Genomic DNA, 22,021 nt, shown 5'->3' on the forward strand with positions numbered 1-22,021 from the left:
CCCAAATTTAACCTCATTTGAACACTTTCGCTCTGGTCCCTGACTAAGGGACAGGAGCGAACTGGGTGTCTTGGTGTAATTCCTTCAACATTGGCGACCTTGGATACTTCGTTCTTCATTGAGACGCTTTAAAACGTCCTCACCACCTTGTACTTCGTCTTGGAGTGTCTTGAACTTGGAGGAAAGGCAATATAACCATCATATCGCCTTGGTCCCTGACTGAGGGACAGGAGCGATCTTGCTCTTGTAGGCTTCATCTCACTTTGCTAACTTCAAAAATTATCTTCAATGGTCTTGTAGTGCTCCGTTTCACTCATCCATGCCTTGGAATTTGCTCTTACTTGGCAAGAAATTTGTCTAAGGTAAAAATCGCTCTGGTCCCTGACTGAGGGACAGGAGCGAACTTAGGCATTTGGGTCCCTTGTAGATGTTTTGTAATCTTCAATTTGTCTTCAACGGGTTCAATTCACCTCCTTTCTTGCCATCAAACATAAAACTTGCTTGATCTTTGCCTAAGACATGCCTTATGAAGAATTTCGCTCTGGTCCCTGGGAGAGGGACAGGAGCTACAATGGATTTCGCCCTGGTCCCTGACTGAGGGACAGGAGCGATCTTGGCATTCTGGTCCACTTTTCTTCGTGTTTGTGCCTTCAAATTATATTCATCTGGTAAAATGCACTCCCTTGGATCTCTCCAAATCGTCAAGTTGTTAAAATCCTGCAAGGACGAGGTGATGTTTGATCTTAAGCTCCGGTCCTTCATTGAGGGACAGGAGCGATTTTGCTTCCTGAGGCATTTCTGTGTTCGTGAAATTCTTCAATTTATATTCAACGGAAAGATCACGCCTTTCTTTACTACCTTCATTCGAAAAATCATCTTGATCCTGCAGAGAAAGTAAGATTTTTGAAAACGAGCTCCGGTCCTTCACTGAGGGACAGGAGCGATTTTGCTCCTACAGGCCAAAATATCATGATTTCACGAGTTTAATCACTTCACAAGGCAAAAACAAATCATTCCCCATGCCCAGGATCAAATATCAAAAAACTCAAAATTTGGGTCAAAATCACTCAATTGGACAAAATTCGCAATTTCATCATCAACACTTAGACAAATTAAGACCCTGCATTCAAAATTCCAATTGAAAATAGACCACTCTGACGAATTCATTCCATTCAAAATTGCATCCCACAAAAGGAAGCTTAAAAAGCTCTCAAGACTGACTGGACTCTGGCCTGAAAAGACAGTAACGGAAACCCTAAGGCTTGACCCTAATCCAGACAACTGACAAACTACCAAAATCCTAAAAAGCAAAGCGAAAGGCGAGCAAAAACGAGCAAAAAGAGGGGGTCCCCATTTTAAATGGGGCGATGTGTGAAATGGTCACAACAGGTATAAAGCTTCATTCTTCTGTCATGCACAAGTTTTTTAGGCATGGTTGTTGGCTTTATTACTACAAATCACATTGGTTCACAGATCCTATTTTGTGTAGTTTTATAGATATCAAGTATTTTCCAATTAGTAGAGTAAAATTGCTATTAAAAATGTAATTTAATTCTTAGAACAAAAAACCCAGGTTCTTAATGGTGAAAGAATTTTAATTTCTTTTGATAAGTTGATTTTTCTAATGGAGTGTCCTTCAAACTCAATCTAAATTCTTTCTGTTCTTTTTTGAGCCAATCCATATCAATTCCATAAATTGTATACACACTATGAAATATTTATGATACGTTGGTAACAAGGCATCATGTTCAATAAGCATTTTAAGCTTCTGCATATGTATATTACGTATTTATGGTATGTTGCTAACAAAGCATTGTCTACAAAACATTGATTTTAAAGCATCTCCAATAAACATGTCAAGCTTTTGTATATGCAATATTTTCAAACATACCAAAATATTAGTCGATGTTAATGAAGATGGAATGTCAATGCCAGAGGCAAAGGAAACAAGAAAGTATAGTATCCTTGTCCAACAGGCAGCTATGGAATGTCCTCACCAAGTCCTGTGTTTGATAGAACTACTACGATTGGCTGAAATTATGTGAATGAGCTTCTCACTACTTTTATGAAATCAGCTCCTTGTATATCGAATTTTTGAGACTTGTAGGATATTTAAGCCCTACAGTCACCTACCTTGAGGGATACCCATTGAGTTATTTCTAAGTGTAGTTGGCTAAATCTACTTGAATGTCCAAATCATGAACATATATACACTGTATATACATGTGCACAGATTTTATGTGTCTAGATTATCTGATGAAACTAGCCACTTGAGTATTCTAAAAATTACTAAGCTTGGAAGTTTGAGATTACATGTTAGATTCTTTTACAAATATATATTTCAAACATCCTATCTGGTTTGAATATTTCTTATAACTAAAAGGTTTAATAGTGACAATTGAATCTCCATGCCCCTTCATTATCTCTACTTATCTCTCATTTACTCCATCTCTCCTACTTTATATCTCTATCTCTTATTCACCCCATCTCTCTCTCTCTCTCTCGCTCTCTCTCTATTAAGTTATTTCTCCCTCTCCCTCCCCTCTCCCTTTCTCTCTAATCTCTTTCCCTATCCCTCTCTATCTCTCTATATTGCCCTCTATCGATATCTCTCCTCTCCCTTTCCCTCTCCTCTATATATTGGGCGATCTCTCCATCTCTCCCCCTATTCTTTCTCCCTCCAGAATTTCTCTCCGTTTCTCCCTTTCTCTCATTCCCTTTCTCTCCCACTTCTGTCTATCTTTCTCAAGTTATATTGGGCCATCTCTCACTTTCACCTCATCTCACCCTCCCTCGCTCCTTCCCTATCCCTTTTATCTATATCTCTATCTCAACCTCTCTCCCTTTCTCTTCCCTTATATCTCTTGCTCTCTCTCTCTCTCTCTCTCCATCTCCCTAGACTTTTCTCCCTCTCTTCATCTCTATTTGTATGTCTATCTATCTATCGCTCTATCTTTCTCCTCCCTTCTCTCTATATCTTCTTATCTCTCTCGCTATCTATACCTCTATACCTATATCTCTTTTCCTTTCTATCTCTATCTCTTCATATTTCTTTTCCATCAATAACTCTCCTTCTCTCTACCTCTCTCTATATATCACTTCCTATCTCTATCTTTATCTTTCTATCTCTCCCTCTCTCATTATCTTGTCTTTTCCTCTATATTTTCATCTCTTCCATCTCTATATATCCCTCTCCTCTCTCTTTATCTCCCCCTCTCCTCTTCATATCCCTCTTCTTTTCCATCTCCATATCTATCTCTATCTTCTTCTATATCTCTATCCCCTATCTCTATCTCCTTAACCTCCCGTCCCCTCCCTTCTGCCCCCCTCCTCTGTCTCCATCTTTCTATCCCTATCTCTCCCTCTCTCTGTATTGCAAACATAACATGAGCCTATTGGTAGTGGAGCCTGATTATCTTCTTGATTCGGAGGTGGAGCGGATGCTAGTTATTATTAGGGTGCTGGAGCAGTTAGCTTTTTAATTTTTAGAGAGTAACTAAGTGATGGAAAAGGGTAAAGGGCTTGGGCACCCAAGTCAGCTGGTCTATTCACTGACCATGGGTGCTTCCTTTTGTAACACATAAAAATTTAGAATAAAAGAATATTCAGACAAGAAGTAATCTAATTCTGATTTAATTTTATTCATTGGTAATTGTACTTTCAAAATATTGTTTTCTAGGTTAAAATACTAAAGACAGCAGTTTTGATTGAAGTTTTAGTCTGTATTAGAGATATTTTTCGAGTGTAGAATCTGCTGACCATGGTTTGAATTTTAACATGGTAACAGAGCATGATAATTGAAATTGTGTAGTGTCTGAATGAATTTGTTGTCACCTATTGGAGGGAGTTGCTAGAAGATTTTAGTACTCTTAAATGATTGAAGTAATCTGAATCTAGGAGAGGTTGTAGGGTGTGATGCCTTTAATTGCTTTAGTGATTGAAGTTTTGATCTATACATGTGATAGGCTACTACTATGATTTATTTTCAACTAAGCTGTTTAGTTTGACTTTACAACTTGAAAGTGCTTAGTGTAGATGCTATTGGAAGAAATTGATCATTGGGTCTATGTGGAAACCAAGGTTGTACCTCTTATTGATGCTATCCAATTCGTTGAACATAACAAAATCCTGGCCAGGTCAAAGCAAATCATTTGAGATCATTGAAGAATATTTTGATTCTTAACATCACAGAGAAGAAACAACAAAGGAAACATATTTTACCTTAACCACTCTGTATCAAAGTCTGAACATCTCTCATAAGATTCTGCTAAAAATTAAGCTTAGTGCCACACATAAGAATGACATACACAGCAACCATCTACTCGATGAATATCACTGAACTCAGCGCCTTAATTGGGTTCTCTTTATCTTAGGATCCTTTTGTTCGGGGTGTCTCTGCTTGTGAGAAGCTTCCCACTCAATGGGATGATTCCATCTAGGAAGAAACCAAAGTTGAATCTAATTTGATTAGAATGGAAGATATTACTTCGTCAATATGTATCCTTAGGTGACCAAGCTGTAGACATTTTGACAGAGTCCCTGTCAAAAGGAATGTTTGACATTCTGAGAGCTAAGTTGGGGTTGGTGGAGAATAACTTCTTTGCAAAGATTATTTTTTTTTATCGCTCAGCTGTTGTTCTTTTCAGCTGGTACAATGGTAGCAGATTTAGGTGCATAAATATCCTCTGTTTGGTGAATTAGCTGGGTGCAGAAACATCCTATGTTTAGCAAATAAAATTGCTATAAATGGACACTTTATTTATTGATAGCTTTCCTAAATTGAGGATTTTATATTTGATGTTATCTTTGTTAAATTTAGGTACAATTTTGACAGTTTTTTGTTTTTATTTTGCGTGCAAGAGCAAGCAATCAGCTTTACCATTCTTAAAGATTCTATGTGGTGGGCAAGGGATAAAGGTCCAGTTTTAATTAGTGCTTTAGTTTTGTTTTGGGCATTAAGTCAGCAGGTTTATTTAACAACCATGGACGCTCACTTTTCCAACTCAGAAAAAATCATCTTTTTCTAGTTTCATTTATTCATTAGTTTTTGTACGTTCAGCAGATTAGTTTTGGAAGTTAATGTAATTAGAAGACAGCAGTTTTGATAGAAGTCAGTTTGCAGTTAGGATTATTTTTTGAGTGCAGAATTCTCTCACCGTGACTGAATTTTAACAAATGTTTATATCCTTAATCAATGTAAATCTAGTGTGCCTAAAATTAGCATTGTTCTAAGTGTTGTTATTAGTAAAGCTGAAAGGTGTACACAATTTTTATGAAATCCTCATAGAGTCCATTGAATGTGTGAATGGTACCATTCTTTGCATTTTTAGGATTTGAAATTTCCATTACACCACCTGGGTCTGAAATATCACACAGCAGAAATCCTCCTAAGTTGTAATGCTATTCCAAGCAAGTTTATTTTTATTTGTAACTAAACTCTTAGCCTACGATGTGGCTCCAGTTTTTGCCTAGTCATCAGTTAAAGTTTGACTGTCCTAAGTATTCTTTTATCACTTCAATATTATCTTGATCATAAAGATTAAGCCTTTTGTGGGATCATGCTCTTCCTTCGTCCCCATATGCCTTTGATGGAACACATCAATTTTGGCATCATTGTGTATGTATCAATCTTAGCCTGTAATTCAAAATTTACTTGAAGAAAGTTAGATAACCGTAAGACTGTTTTTCTTATCATCAACAAATGAATGGGTTTTGTGTTGAAGTCTGAAGCACTGAATATTCTGTTATATATACTATCATTTTCTTCTTGCTTGGTATTGGTCCTTATGAACCTGGCTTTAAAGTTCAAGTGTATATTGGACAGTCTCAAGCTTGCTAAAGATTAAAGTTTTTAGGTTGTTTATTTTACAAACTTTGATCTTAACATGTAAGATTTTGTGCAAAATGGGCTGTCATTGTCCATGCCCTGTGTTTACATAAAGGGAACTACCTTCTCCCCTATGTTTCCTGTGTCTTGGGTAGCATGTTACGAACAGTCACATGTTTTTACCATGCTAAGTGTCGTTCTGTTCTTCCTTTTTTGGACACTGATTGGAGTGTAATCTACAGATTCATTTCTCTCAGCATTGCCATATGCCACTTTTGCTTAAACTCATTCTGCACTCTGATATCAGGCAGTGGTTCTCACTTCTTTTCGACCCTTTCCAGTATGCTATAGGTTTTGCCTTTAAGGGTAAGGCCTTGTGGCTTGTAGACTGTGGGTCCTGCCACCTCAAACTAATTTTAAACTTAATTTTGGCTAATAGAAACTGGCTATTTCCACCATGGGGTGTTGTACATGAGTACTGAAAGCATTAAGCATTCTTATACTGCAAAGTTAGCAGTGAGTCTAACAAGGTGGCAAAATATTTTATAAAGGCTTACAGCCAGCGATCCACTGTGGCATTGAACTGCTAAGATTGATGGTAGCTTACTGTTGGTTGTAAATGTTTCTAGTAATTCTCTGTGGATTTCTAGTTGGAAGTTTTTACTTCCTGTGAAGGTAATTCCTATGTGACACACATGTCAGTAGTTCTTGTCCAATTCCTAGAAAGGCTGATCTACAAACAAAACTTGGTGTATGTGTGTCTGTAAATAAGGAAAAGCTAGTCAACACTCATTGCTTTGCAGCTGATCACACTTATGCTTAATACACACTTTGATCAGCATGTCAAATCATTATAAGGTCTGCCTCATAAAAATCGTTGTTTTACTGGTATAAACTTCATCTCATTTCCATCTATCTTGCAATGGTAGACTCAAAAACCAGAATGGGGATTAAATTTTTTTACAGATGATGTTGCTTCATATGTGATTTGTGTTTTACTTAATCCACAGTGCACGCATTAATAAAGGCAATATCTGCTGGGAGAAGGGTAGGATAAAAATCCCACAACATTGAACTAATTCAGGCAGCATTGTTATTGAGTTCAGGTGTATCATCTGCAATTCTGTGCCTGTTTCCATTCCTTCCACACTTTTCTTGTCCATCATCAGTCACCAACTTCTAACTTTACATTATTCTCTAATTTCAATTCTGTCTGATATTGTTCAGCACTCAGTGAAATTATTCTTGGTCATCTGACAAGCCTAATGGAGCATTGCTCTTAACACGATTGTAGAAAGTTGGGATGTTATCCTCAATATTTGTATTATATATGCAACCCACATAAATTGGCCAAAAGTTGGGGAGTAATGAAATTATCTTCATACGAATGCAGTATGCCCTTTGCATATAATATAACATTCTGGTATTTACATATTGGCTCAAGCCAAGGTTACTTTTACCGATCAAAACTTTTTTGATGCTTTATTGTATTTAATGACAAAATAATTATATATATTTTTAAAACCTATCATCATGACCCTCGAGTGTTGAATGCCTTATAAATGCAATTGTACACACACACACATATGATGCCAGCATCCCATAGAACGTCCTTCTGCATTTTATCAATAATATTCTCTATTTATTGTGGATAATTATAGAATGGATTTGTTCTGTTGGACTCATTGTGTGTTGTTCTTTTTAGTATTTAGTGGCAGTTTGGTGTCAGAGATATTTGTTCATTATTTAATAATTCAGATTCATAAGCAGTAAACATTGTGTGATGCAGGTACATTCAATTTCCCCCAGTTTATTTCTTGAAGCAGCTGTTTTGACCAAGGACTCGCAGAAGTTGGCTTCTGTTTTAAGGTTTTGTACAGATTTTGTACCAAATTTTGCACAGACATCCGATTATAGTACATTTTCTGGCATCATTAATGAGATGAACAATGCTGCAGCTGCGTAAAATGGTTCTCAACTAGGGAATAAAGTCATTATCAATCAAACTTTGCATTTTCACTTCAACCAATTTGGCGTTAGAGAAAACCTTCCACTGAGAACAAATTGTTACTTGTGGTCATTTGATTGATACTGGCCAAAACTTGCCAGCAGGACATGTATAGCCATGTGCTAGTTTATTGCATCGTATGCATTTTAAATTTCAGTTTAATGGAAGCTATGTTATCTGTACATATGTTGGAGTGATCAACAGTTTTGTTCTTCTTAGTGACTGTTTTTCAACTAAACCAGGTATAGACTCAACTGACATGTTATTGTTTCCATTTCTTATTGCAAAGTTCTCATTTAAATGTTATATAAAGGAAACAATTATCAGTCTGTCTTATCTTAAGTCACTTTCACCTTAATTACAAGAGTAGATTCTCAGGTTACCTAGAGGCGCTAAGATCCTAAAAACACGGAGCAGGTGATTCTATCAGCATTTCTTCTCATTTGCACAAAGATGGTTTAGAAACTTACCCAAAAAATGGATTACTTTTTTCGAAGTGCTTGTTTGAGCAGGGTCAAGAAGAGCTGGATCTCTCGACTTAGGAAGATAAGCATATGTAGCAAAAAATTTATTAGTCTGTTATTTAAGTGACTTTCACCCTACTCACAAGGGCGGATTCTCATTAGCTACCTAGAGAGGTACTAAGATTGTAACAACAGAGAGCAAGTGATGCTATCAATATTTATTCTCTACTCGAGACGGTATGGAACTTTATCAAAAAACTAAACTCTTTTCAAAGTGCTCATTCGGCAGGGGTAAGAATAGTTGGATCTTTCCCTACTATGTAGAAGAGAAGCACGTGTTAGCAGAAGATTTATGAGCAACAGGGACAAAAATATCAAATGGTCCTCTTTGTTGCCAAGATGATGTAACCACGGTCTAGAATCTCACAACTACTTCAACATTGCATGATCAACTGCAATAAGGTTGCAAACAATTCTTTTTTCATTCCGTAGAGGACGGTATTTGTTACCCTCGAAGTGATGAACTTCAAGGAACAAACCAACCTTCGCTCTACCTCACTTATATTGGCGCTAAAGGTGAGACAATGGATGCAAAGTACAAAACTAAATAAATGAACTATAGACAGGACTCCTGGAGGACTCTGCTAAGCCTTTGTCTTTGAGATGAACGTACAAAACTAGGACACCAGCGTGGCGCGCTACTGTCCTGTACGGATAGAGTACAGAGACCGTATAGAAGACACAGACACGACCGTACGACTAAACAAATGATTTTATAACAAGCAAAGTAAAAAGTACGGAATACAAAAAGCTAAAAGGAGACAAGAAAAGGTGGTTGGCAGCTTACAACCTGTCCACAATTGAAGCCTCTTGCTAATTAAACTCCTCTCCTCGGTCAAAAACCTGCACACAAGCAAAAAAGGAAAATGTTGGGGGTTGTGTTTAGAGGTCTGCCTTAGCCAGACCCCTGTTTTGATGTTTCCACCTCCACGGACAACACAAATAGTAGCAACGATTGAGAGATAAAATGATAAAAATAGAAGTAAAATAGATAAGCAATTGGTAAACTAGATAGAAGCAATAGACATTGAAGCAAATAAGGAAAGATAGAAACTCCCCTTCAACACTCAAAGAACCTTCACCCGGATGAGTAGATTTGAATTCCAAGAGCTCTCCAAATAATTGTGATAATGGCGGAAATTGATTAGAAAACCTATAATGGAGATGTAGAATATACCCAGAGCTTAGAAAATTTGTTGAGTGATCAAGAAGTCCCAAGAAAGACTCAAATGAATGAGATATAGCCCCCGATGAGGAATCCCGACATCGGTGGCCTCAAACAAAGGTGTTACAAACTCTTCTGAGTGCAAGCGTAACCCTCAAACAACCACCTACAAACTAACATATTCGCTGGACGCTAGCATGGCAAGCGGACGTCTCTGCAGTGCGCTAGAGTCCATGATCTTTTATCTTACATGATAATAGTTGAGCAACATGATCTCAAGCATATCAACACCACCAAATGTTGGCTCCATTGTTGTTCGATTTTAAAGATATATTATGTGTTGATCATTAAAAGCATCCATATTATTATTAGCAATTTTATGCTTTGTTTGGGCCTTGATCAAAGTTGTCTGAGATACTACTATTTTTTAAGGTCCTTCAATATGGATAATATATAGAAGCACAAAATGAATCCAAAACAAAGTTAGCCCTTCGTGCAATAGCAAGTATACAAATAACATGATAGATATATAAAAGCAAATGTAAAAAATCAAAGGTGTGCATATCTCACTTTTTTCATTTATTTTGGCCTCTCTTTGTCTCAAATAACCCTTTATGTACTAACAAGCATACAGATAGCTCATATGGAGTTGAGAGTGGGCACAAAATTTAAACTTTGTTTGTTCCTATTTGTATTTGTTCACACGGACCAGTATAGACCTTAAGTTTACCCCTTTCTTGATTGAGGTTACATCTATATTTGTAGAAGTGATCTAAATTATGTTTGCACTATGCATATCTCAAACTTCTAACATTATTTTAGCACTCACTTTCCCTTAATTAACCCTTTTTGCAATAACAAGCATACAAGAAGCGTGCACCAATTCCCATGGACTGGTCTTGACTTTTAGTTTAACCTGTTCTTACCCTAGGACAGATCTACAAATAAGTGGTCTACATTACTTCCAAAGTCCTATAAATGACCCCATAAATTTTCAAATTCAAATTCAAATTTGAGGCTAACTTTTACCTCTATGAATGTTGTGGGCCAACCCAATGCATGAAACCGGTTTGCTTGACCCTTGGTGTTATGTTTAAAGGGGCAACACTAGTTCATTTTAGATCTTCTCATCATCATCACCTAGATCTAATTGTTACATGCTAGACTTGATTCTTAGAACTATCAGTTGTTATTTGCACACACTATTAGACAACATTTATTAGAGAATTTGCATTTCCCAAGCATCAAAGGTATTGTCTATGTTTGAAAGTGGTGTCCTCAATCATTTATGTAGCCAATAAAATTAGTATCTTTACATGGCTTGATAAAAGAAAAACCACTATCCAATCTAGTGAAAGTAAACAAATACCAAAAATTAGTTTTAATGCCAACATCAAGGTGAGCTGAAAGTGACATTATGGAACGTGTAGAGATTAGTCTGTGATTTAGATCATATCTATGGCAAGGTGAAGTCTGCACTTACAAGATTGACTTTAGAGTCATAGAGGTTACCCATGCAAAACATTTACTAATTTTGAAGCATTTGTTTGATCATCATTGACATCCCTACACATCGAATCATACGTAAGTCACTTGTCATTGTTTCTAGCTAAGCACCATTATTTTACTATTTAAATTTGTGAAGCATTAATTTATATACAATCATTGCATCCCCAACTCTTTTAATCTAGAGTAGGTTTTGAATATGTGTTGTTTATTTACCCTAAATTTATTTAAAAAGGATTATTAGACCTAGGTTGGGCTTCAATCAAAGTTGCATTTCTACATAAACAAATACCTATAAGGCCATTGATAGTTAATTGAATTAAAATCTAATGTATTACATTATCTAAATACAACAAAACTAAGCATAGCACAAAAAACATGCTTATCAAAATTCAAAATTTAACCTATGAAAATACTAGATATTAAAATAAAAAACTATATGCAAATGTTTGAAATATATTATCATATAATTTATAAAGGTTTCTACTATGCTGTCGACCATGCCAAAACTAGAAAATACAAGCAACAAAATAAACAAAGGAAAGAGTTGAGCCCTCCCTTAATATTAAATTACAACGTAAACAATTTGGCACCATTAAGCAAGAAAATCGATAAAAAAAATGGAAGAGAAGCTAAACTAATCCTAGGGATCATTGACAAATATATCTTCCCATAAACAACTTTCATTTTGTTACAAAAATCTAACCAACATACTCATTCTATCAATGAAATCAAATAAATTTAAGAGGGCAAAAGGGAAGGTCGAGGAGACTTTTTCTCCTTGAGAATCAAGGAACCATTGTAAGAACCAAGAGGGACCCTCTAACACTACAACTACTTTTGAGTGGAGGTAAGAACCAAGAGGGAGGAACAACCAAAGCCAAAGAGGGAACCCCTTAGGTGAAAGGGTGGAGCACACCACGTATGAAAATAGAGGAGGTAACCCAAAGCAGAGCAAAGTCAAGGAAGAGCACACAACCTGGGAAGAGAGATATAGAGAAGAACAAGCAAGCTTTGTGATAGGGTTTTTCACTACAAGAAGATCCTCACAAGGAGATTCCAACCTCACGAGGAGATTCCAACGAAGGATAACCAAACCTAATCCATTTCATAAAATAAAAGAGGATTCCTTTTCATCTTTTTTTGCTTTAAGCATTCGCCATGTGACCATAAGTAAAACATGATATGCAATGAAAAACTGTCTTTTTCATAGTTAGGAGGTTGTTTCTAAATGCAATCCTGAACTTGTAAATGGGATATTTCATAGGGAGGGCTAATGTTTTAATGGGCAATACAAATGGGTTTGTCCAAGGTGTTTCCTATTTTTGAAATACTTGTAGGCTCCCAAAAGTTTGCTACACAAATCCAATCATGGCTTAAGCAAAACATGTAGATGAATATAAAAAAATTGGGTGTCATAACTTAATACAAAGCAATGTTGATACCTAGTACCATGGATTGACTTCCAAAAGAGCATGTTGACCTTCCTTCAAACCACACAACAATGAAAAATGTTTATGCATAGGGTATAGTATCAAATCAATAGATAACAATGATTTCTAAGATTTGGAAATCCATACAAACAACTATTAGTTTGACCAATGATTTTGGAAGTGACATATTAATCCCAACTTTGAGTTTTTTTTCCCCTAAAGACCTTAGGCCCTGTAACCACCACAAGTGGGATTGAATTGGTTTATGCATAATATGTGGGGATTGAAAGACATTATCATCTAGAGTTAACCCGATCAACAATTGCCACAAAAAAAATTGGTACCCATAGTAGGACCTATTATAGCCAAATTATCTAAAGAAGGGGTCACAACAAAGAAAGAGACCACATTAGAGATGGTGCCCACCAAAACCTACTCCTTTTTAGATGAATTAAAACCCTTAAAAAGGGCATTGCCAGTAGTGGAAAACATAAGAGAAGATGAGCACCTTGTGGAGGACACCTCAAGTGAAAACCCTAGGGATTGAAGAAGTCATAAATGTCATGTTATACACTTCCTTATCGTTATTTGTAAATATAATATATTATTAATTGTATAAATAATAATTATTATTTTAGACTAAATTTACTAATAATTAATAAATTAATAATTGATTCAAAACTTAAATGGACACAACTATTGGATTTTGAAGGCCTCCCCTTTCGTTGTTAGAAATGCTTCTCTATGAGTCATTTAGCTTTGGATTGTTCTATTCCGCGTCACAAAGGTGCTACTACTCGGTGGAAGGATGCTACAGCTGATCACTTGACTACCTATGTTTTTTATTTTGATTCAGTTGGCCTTTCTTAGGAGGATGAGTTCTCCTCCTGGGATGAAGTGCCTCTTACTGATGTTGATGCTATTATTGATGCCACTGTTGTGGCTTCTTCCATCCTTGAGGATTCAACTCTCGTTGCCCCTGTTTTGTAGCTCCACTCTACTCCTATTGATTCTTCTCCTAATGTTGTTCTACAACAACACTTTGTTGGCGCTACAGATTATAACCCTGCGAGGTGCTTCTCGCTTGATCTCTCTTGATGGTCCTAATGACAGTATCACCTAGACTATGGTTTGTCGCAGGTGGAAGAGGAAGTCCTCCCCCTCACCCCAACCCCTCCGCCCACCCCCAACTCCTCATTGTCAAGGCTCGAGTGTTTCTCCCCCTCCTTGAGTTGGATTTAGGTTGTTGATGGTTTGACAGGTGTTTTCCTTTCGGCTTGTCTGACCTTTTATTTTTAGGGCTTGCTCCCCTCATTTGTTGTTCTCTTATTGCCTACGAGCTGTTGTATTGAGGGTCAACACCCTTGTTTTTACTGCTTTCTTTATCAAAAACATCAAATAAGTATATGATAAAAATAAAACAATAATGAATACCATTAAATTTATTAGCAATTCTAAAGAAACTAACATTATTTTCTTTGAATTATCTTGGTTGATTAAATAAATGCATTTAGCCAATCAATTATTAACCTACCTAATGCAACTTTAATTGATGTTGAAGTAAATGTTGAATTAAATCAAGAACTTGAATAAATTGATTGTGATACTTAGTTTAATAATTGTTGATGGAAAGTATTGTCATATGTTAGAAATTGACTTATCATGATTATGAAATTTTAAGGCTTGGCATGACAAAGATTTCAAACTCTATAAGCTTGCAAACATGATTTCAACATATGCAAGCCTCGACATATATCTTGTGATTCATGTGTCAATCAATAATGTTTTCATATTGTAAGGATATATAAAAATACCTTTGTGAAATTTATCAAATTGCATGTGTCATTATTTTCAATCAAACCCCTTGAAGACCATATTTACAACTTCGGGCAAAAGGATTGAGGACGACAAGCAAGAATGCAATAGATCTTGGATGATGTGTTATTTTGTACATGCTTTGTAGTTTTGTGATAATGCTCTTCTTGAATGCTATATAAAAAAGTCTTGTATAAGTCCTAACTTGTCATGGATAACTCCTACATGATTTCAAATGAACAAGTGAGTGCCTTTAAATACAACTAAGAACACAAATCAATTTATTGTACACTAGGTTAGCTCATAATGACTAGTGAAAAATGCGAAGTGAACACAAATGAATTTATTGTTTACTAAGTTAGCTCATAATAAAAGTGGAAAATGTGAAGTTTAAAGCATAAAATGTGTATGTGATCATGGAAGTGACTTGAATCAAGTTTGCACCCACATATCTAATCTAGGGTAAGGAACGATGTGTCTAGGATGAAGAATGCAAATTCAAGGATCAATGATAAAAGGGATTAGGGTATGGGATTCATGAGCCAATCTCGCACAATTATGTCACTTGTAAGTTGATTATTGCATTTATGATACTTCAATCCTAGAACATAAGGGAAGAGGGCATCGGTTGTAATTTTCACAATTATATTGGCCTCCACTTTAATGTGTATGTGAATTACTCGGTAGATGCATGTATAATCAAACAAACAATCAACATGAAAAGTGAATATTTAAATTTAGACAATATAAGGATATCTTATCCATATAAAGTAATAGATTATTGTTGAATTCCTCTTCTTTAGCACTCCATCAAACCTACAAAACAGATAAAGGCATGTAATGGGAATCTTTTTTAACAAATTTTAAATTACAACTTACTTAATGGACCTATCCTCAAAAATTGAATTGTAGAGAAGGGAAGCATAAGAGATTTCATGTGTTACAAAAAGGTGATAAAAAGCTTTGACTATGTAAAAAAAAATCTTAGATGAGATTTTAAAGGACTTTGATTGCATTCAAGAATTATTTTAGATACCAAATAGGTTGATAAGTACTTCACTCAAGTTGGGAATGACACGTTGAATCTTTGATTGTAAAACATGACTTATGAATGAATATTAGTGACATATGATCTCATCCGATTGGTTGCTTACAAAGGATGCAAGAAATTGAAGAAAAAAAATAAGCATGATAAAGTATGTACAATTAAAAAATATAGTGTTGTTAAGGGCATAGTCTATTGGTAAAAAGTTGATATTGTTGTTGTTGTCATTGAGGTTCAAACTCTCTCGAAGCAATTTTGAGCTTGTGGGATTTTATGTTGATAATTTGGGTACAATTTTAGCAAAAACTATTGATCTTTAGTGCTTACAAATTCATCAACATGATGGAAATGTATAAAACCGTAAATAACATGACACAAATAAATCATGCAATACCACAAGAACATTAATATACATGGAAAAAATCTTTCGGATATACAAACCCCATCACTAAAGTGAGTAAAAGTTTCTATTAATCTTAAACGTAGATTACATCAACACAACTTCCCCCTTCAATCTAGTTGCATTTTAATAGCAACACAAGTTATAAAATAACCATACAAACTACTATCTCATGCCTTTAATATATATAGGCAAATGTAATTTAATAAACCATTAATGGTTTTCAATACAATGGAATTAAATCATGATCCAATTAATCAACATGCAAAAGAGACCTCATGATGTGTCTAGAACTTACAAGTATCTTTTCAGAAGCTTCAATACCTTTTTTGTGAACTTGGTTGTCAACTTCACTAAAGGACAAAAATAACCCATTATAGAACAAAATAACAAACCCCCAATTCTAAAAAAGACAATCAACCTCTTACAAATCATTATTGATGGTTTCTTACATCTTCTATAATGTCATAGATGCTTCCTACATGCTATATTGACTTCATGTCAAGTTTCCAATGATGTCCATTGATGTTTCCCTCATTATTGTTACTTAAACACATTCCAAGTCACCTACATAAAAATAATTAATTATAAATGCCCCAAACCTCATGTGAGCATCTACATTGGCCCTCTTATGATCTTTAGAGATTTACACATGATTGACTATTAGATAAATAAATTGTGATAGCCTAGAAGGATTGTGAGTTGAATAGCATTCCTAGCCCTAACATTCTCCTACTTGATATTTACATTGCAATCACACAATAAGGAATAAAAAAAAAATCAAGTGCTAAAAGAAATACCCATAGCCTCCTTATACCAACAAAAGATATCAATGTTCACTAACATAGCGAGTGAATCTGCAACATTCTCCCAAGTGTCTATCTTTTGAACCATGACTTGTCTACCTTCTACCATCTCACAAAAAATGATACTACATATCAATGTGTTTTATGGGAGCATAATATTGTAGAAAGTAGTTCCAAAATCACAACTATATCCAAGTTGATGGCTCAAATATAGTAGAAGAAAACATTGCCATATAGGAGTCTAAGTTTGGAATGGATCTTCTTATTGTCTAGCATAACTATCATGGATATATCCAATTTGATGTACTAGACATAGTACAATAAAGAGGTGTCATCAAGGGGTTTGAGTTTAGTAGGAATCCACTCATTTGTCTAGTTAAACTGAAAGTTGTTTTGATTTAACCAAACCCTTCTGTTGACCTGATCCCTACAAATTTCCATATCAAGAATATATTTTTATGACCCCTAAATATTTCATATTAAAATTACTAGAGAGCTAATTTTTAAGCTTCCCATTCATCCCCTTTTCAATTTCAATAAATAACATGTTATCAACATACAAAATTACAATTAATGACCAACCACCAATTAATTAAAATACACAAACTTCTACTTCAATTCTAACAAAACCAAGCTCTAGTGCAAAAACACCAAACCTTTGATACCACAAATGTGTACACTAATTCAAACCATATAAGAACTTCTTTAACTTGCAAACTATATGCTTATTTCATTTTACCTCAAAATTGTCAAGCTATTTCATATAAACTCCTCTTCAAGATTCCATGTAAAATTATAGTTTTGAATTTCTTTTTCTCTACCTCTTAGGAATAAACAACACCAAAATATTAAATAAATGTAATAGAGGTTAATTCAGGCATGAGAGATAATAACTCACCAAAATCCACTCCCTCAATCTAGAAGTAGCCTTTAGCTACCAATCAAGATTTGTATCTCTCCAACTTACCATCTACTCTAAAATTCTTTTTGAATACAAACTTATATGCAATGGGCTTCTTTCCCTCAAGCAACTCAACAAGGTCCCAAGTCTCAAATCTATCTAAGGCCTTCCATTTTTTCTTTCATGTATTACAACCAAGACTTGAACTCCTCTAAAAGTATAGTTTCCTTCACAAACCTAGGTTCATTGTTTGTACATGATAATGCAAATACACAATGAAAATCAAGTGGGTTATACCTTTCAAGAAGTTTTCATTATCTAGAGGACCTTTGTAGAGGTGTAATGGGAGGATTTTGTTGATCTTCATTTGAACTCTCCCCTAAACCTTATTTTCCATCTACATGTCCTTGTTCTATGTGTATATCTTCCTTCTCTTCTTAGTTTCAAAATGCAATATTCTTTGAATTTTTCCTAGGAATGTTCAACATATAAGAGTACTCTTAACTTCTTAAAAATTACATCCTTAGCATAAACAATTTTTAATATTGCAAGATCCTAAACCTTCTAATATTTTATATTGTCTCCACAACATACGGAAACACACTTATTAGCCTTGAATTCTAGCTTATACACTTTCTCTTTAGGAACATGAACATAAGCATCTCTACCATATACTCTAAAATGAGAAAGCCAATGTGTTTTACCTATTCATATCTTGTAGCGTGTCTTGTCAACTAGAGAATAAGTGAGGCATATGTTCATCAGTTAACAAGTAGTGTTGACAACCTCAATTATAATGATTGATATATGCTAACACTACTTATCATACATGATGTTTTGTTGATCAAGGTTTTATTCATCTATTTTTCCTCTTCATTTTGTTGAGTTGTATATAGATTTTTCATCTACCTAACTATTAATATATGTTTGAAATAATTGTCAAACTCCCTAAAGAAACATTCAACACCATTATCTAACCTCAAAACTCTTACTTTAGTATATATTTATTTCTCTACCAATGCTTGTAATTCTTCAAACTTAGAAAATGCATTAGATTTATATTCCAAGAAGTATTTTTGAACATAAGTTCTAGCAATTCATCAATAAAAGTAACATAATAGCAAAATTTACTAATGGAAGGAAAATCATCATGACCAAACATGTCGTTATGAATCACTTTTAAAATTTTCTTTAGTCTTGAACCACACAATTTAAAAGATACTCTATGTTTTTTTTCTCAAACATGTAATTTTCATAGAAATCAAAGTCATTGGTATAACCAAACAAACCATCAACCATAGTTTTATTAATGATATTTTTAAGACCATTTTCACCTATGTGACATAGTCTGTGGTACCATAGTTTACATAAAATTGAGTTTTTAATTATAGGTGTAGAATTGGAATGTTGATGCATCTATCTTTAATACATTCCTACAACAAATACCCCTAGTTAGCATGAAGTTTCCTTTGGTAAATTTACGACCATTCTTTTCAAAATACATTCACCTAATATCATTTATTTTAGATAAAATTAATAATAATTTTTTAGCCAATCTTGAAAGCAAGAGTTTTTTTTTCTCCCATAAATTAATATCAGCTTTACCTCTCTTTATCCCACAATATTTTGAGTGTTTCTATCCATAAGAAAAACCTCTCCACCATCATATGTTCTATATGTTAAGGACTACTTTTGAGGATTCAAATGGTAGGATGCACCAAGTATATTAAACAAAAGCCATCACAAGAAAAGTTGATTGAAATAAATGAGACACCACTACCTTCATCATTTAAGGATTATCCATAGACGAATCATCATTTTTTTCTATTTCTATATTCTTTCATAGGATTCTCATGCTTATCATAGTTCCAACTGTAAAGTTCTGATGCCAATAGCTAACAAGATGAGAGTGCGGGGGGGGTGAATCATACAAACTTAATCTTCCATAAAATCAATAGATTCAACCTCGGTAACTTATACTTCAACAATATAACCAAAAACTGCTAAACATGCAAACTCACAAACACATAATCATCATAACACATATAACACCAGATTTAACGTGGAAACCCAAATAGGGAAAAACTACTGTGGGATTTCGGACCCACTAAGAAATATACTCTTCTAGAGTATGCTCGGTTAAAAGCAAATCCTGTTAAAGATTACAAACACATTGCTAGATGTGACCCGGTTAAGGGATTTCCCTCAAATCTATTAGGATCTTCACTTTGTTAGAAGTGACCTTGTCAAAGGATTTCAAACACTCATTTAGAATGTCACCTTGCTAGAGGGTTTACAAATAAGACTGTTAAGTCCACTCGGTTAAGAGATTTTCTGTCACTTACAAAATAACAGTAATAAAAATATATCTGCAACTTCACATCTAAAATGCTAAAGTTGATTCTTATTTGCTCAAAACAATCTTGTCATAGGACTTATCTTGTCCCTCTATTGGGCTCCCTACTTTGTTATTCAAACAGGTCTTCAAGCTTATGTTGCTCGGTAATCACTATGTAGCATCCCTGTGCTTACACTTGCCCGCATACATTGTTCATCAATAATTTCTTATTTATAAACAATTGCTAACTGCTTAATCTCCTTGATCACATTTCCCATGATCAATCTTAGCCATCAGATCTTCAATCTTGACTAGGTTCAATGTATCCTTCGATCTGAAAACGTTTTACCTTGCCTTGGGACTTGCATTCCTTTCTTGGAACTTGCATAAGGTTATTGCGGTTCAATCTGCGCTATAGATCTTCTTGTCGATCTTCCATTGCCATAGATCCTTAACAAACTTCATGCATGACATACCAATCATTTAAATATCTCCAGCTCATCATTGTCTTTCATTAAATAATGCTTTTATCCATCCAATGCGATCTGTCATAACTCTGTTGCAACTCGGTAAATACTAAACTTTACTCGATAGACATTTCGCCTTCATTAACCGATATCGATAACATTAGGGTTTACTGACTAGGTTCTTTGCTCGGTGACATAGTATAGTATTAACCTTACAATCAACAACATATGTAGGATATCAAAACAATCTAAACATCATGATCTCATCATTGTCTAACTCGGTAATAGTTGCCCATTGAATAACTTATTTCTCCCCTTATTCATCACATTCTTTCTGTGTCTTTTACCGACATCTTAATTCTCATCAAATCAATCTTCTCAAGATATGGCAACATCATACTGAATCAGAAAATCAATTTCTTGACATCAATGACAAAATAATGTTATAAAGATAGTTATCATCCTTTTTTCAGTTATATCAATAATCTTCAACAACCTTCTCAATATCCTTAATAAATATCAACAATCTTCTTCTATTGAAATGCCAACACCAACATCTCAACCTACTCTTACTATGGGTTTTAGATCCACTCGTAGATTTTGATCTATATTTACCACCATCTTTTTCCTCAAGTCTTCCTCACACATTCATTGTTCCTTTAAATTGTCATCACAACCATGAAGTGAAACAATTAAATTATCCCAAGAATTAGGTAATAAATCAAGAAGTAAAATACATTTATATATTTCCTCACAGTTTGCATCAATAGACTATAACTAACTCAATATTAAATTGAAAGCATTCAATTGTTCTACAAGAGTGTCTCATTCCTTGACTTTTAATGAATATAATTTCCTTTTGAGATACAATTTATTAATGATACTCTTTGTTAGATCTATTTCACCTTTTCCCTTCCATAACTTAAGTGTGGCAATTTCATAAAAAAAAAAAAATTTAAAAATGGAATCATAAAGATAACCTTATAGTAACTCAAATTATCTTTTTACCCCTTATACAATTTGCATTCAATAAAATTTCAAGTTTTCTCTTTTTTATACTTCTATACATTGATTCCTTTCTTCCAATAGATCATCCATCTTCAAATTTCAATGTTTATTGCCCATGTCATTGAACTTCTCAATATTGGTATGTGATATGTTGGTCATGATCTTTATCGTCTGAGTGTGATTTTCACAAGATCACAAAAGCTTCCACTACAACAAAAATTCCAACAACACTCCAAAAGAGGTGTCCATTTCTCTAATCAAACTAGCTAGGCTCTAATACCAAATCTTGATGTTTTGGATTACAAATATAAAAAATATATTTATTTTTTTTCGAGGGGAATTGATAGGTTAGTCTAACAACATGAAGCTTGGATATAGATAGGGTGATCCCCCTATAACCCTTTAGGGTGACAAACTGAGTTCAAACAAGCCCACCACTAGGTAAATCAAGGTGGAGAGAATCAAATATACACTCAAAATTGTTGATCCTTAGTGCTTACAAGTTTATCAACATAATAGAACATGTGTGGGAATAGAAATAACATAGAAAAATAAAAATATGCAATACCACAAGAACACTTATATATATATATATATATATATATATATATATATTAAAACTCTTTCTAATAAAACACCACTACCAAAGAAAGTGCAAGCTTGTATTAATTTCAAATATAGAGTACACTAACACAACTTCTCTCTTCAAACCAATAACAACATAACATGTAAAACAACCATATGAACTACAACAAGATGCCTTCAATATATAAGCAAA

The 22,021-nt window shown here is 34.5% G+C and overlaps 1 protein-coding gene across 13 annotated transcripts in view; it reads left to right on the top strand.

Annotated features, from left to right (window-relative positions):
• The window catches only part of LOC131046892 (uncharacterized), an 88,247-nt gene extending 80,228 nt beyond the window's left edge, over positions 1-8,019 (top strand). For all 13 annotated transcript variants that reach the window (XM_057980712.2, XM_057980719.2, XM_057980717.2 and 10 more), the window contains one exon: positions 7,617-8,019. In XM_057980712.2, coding sequence (XP_057836695.2) covers positions 7,617-7,793 — 177 coding nt within the window. In that variant the 3' untranslated portion in view covers positions 7,794-8,019. The remainder of the gene's footprint in view (positions 1-7,616) is intronic.
• The last annotated feature ends 14,002 nt before the right edge of the window (positions 8,020-22,021 follow it).

Source organism: Cryptomeria japonica, chromosome 2 (assembly GCF_030272615.1).
Source record: "Cryptomeria japonica chromosome 2, Sugi_1.0, whole genome shotgun sequence".
Lineage (NCBI taxonomy): Eukaryota > Viridiplantae > Streptophyta > Pinopsida > Cupressales > Cupressaceae > Cryptomeria > Cryptomeria japonica.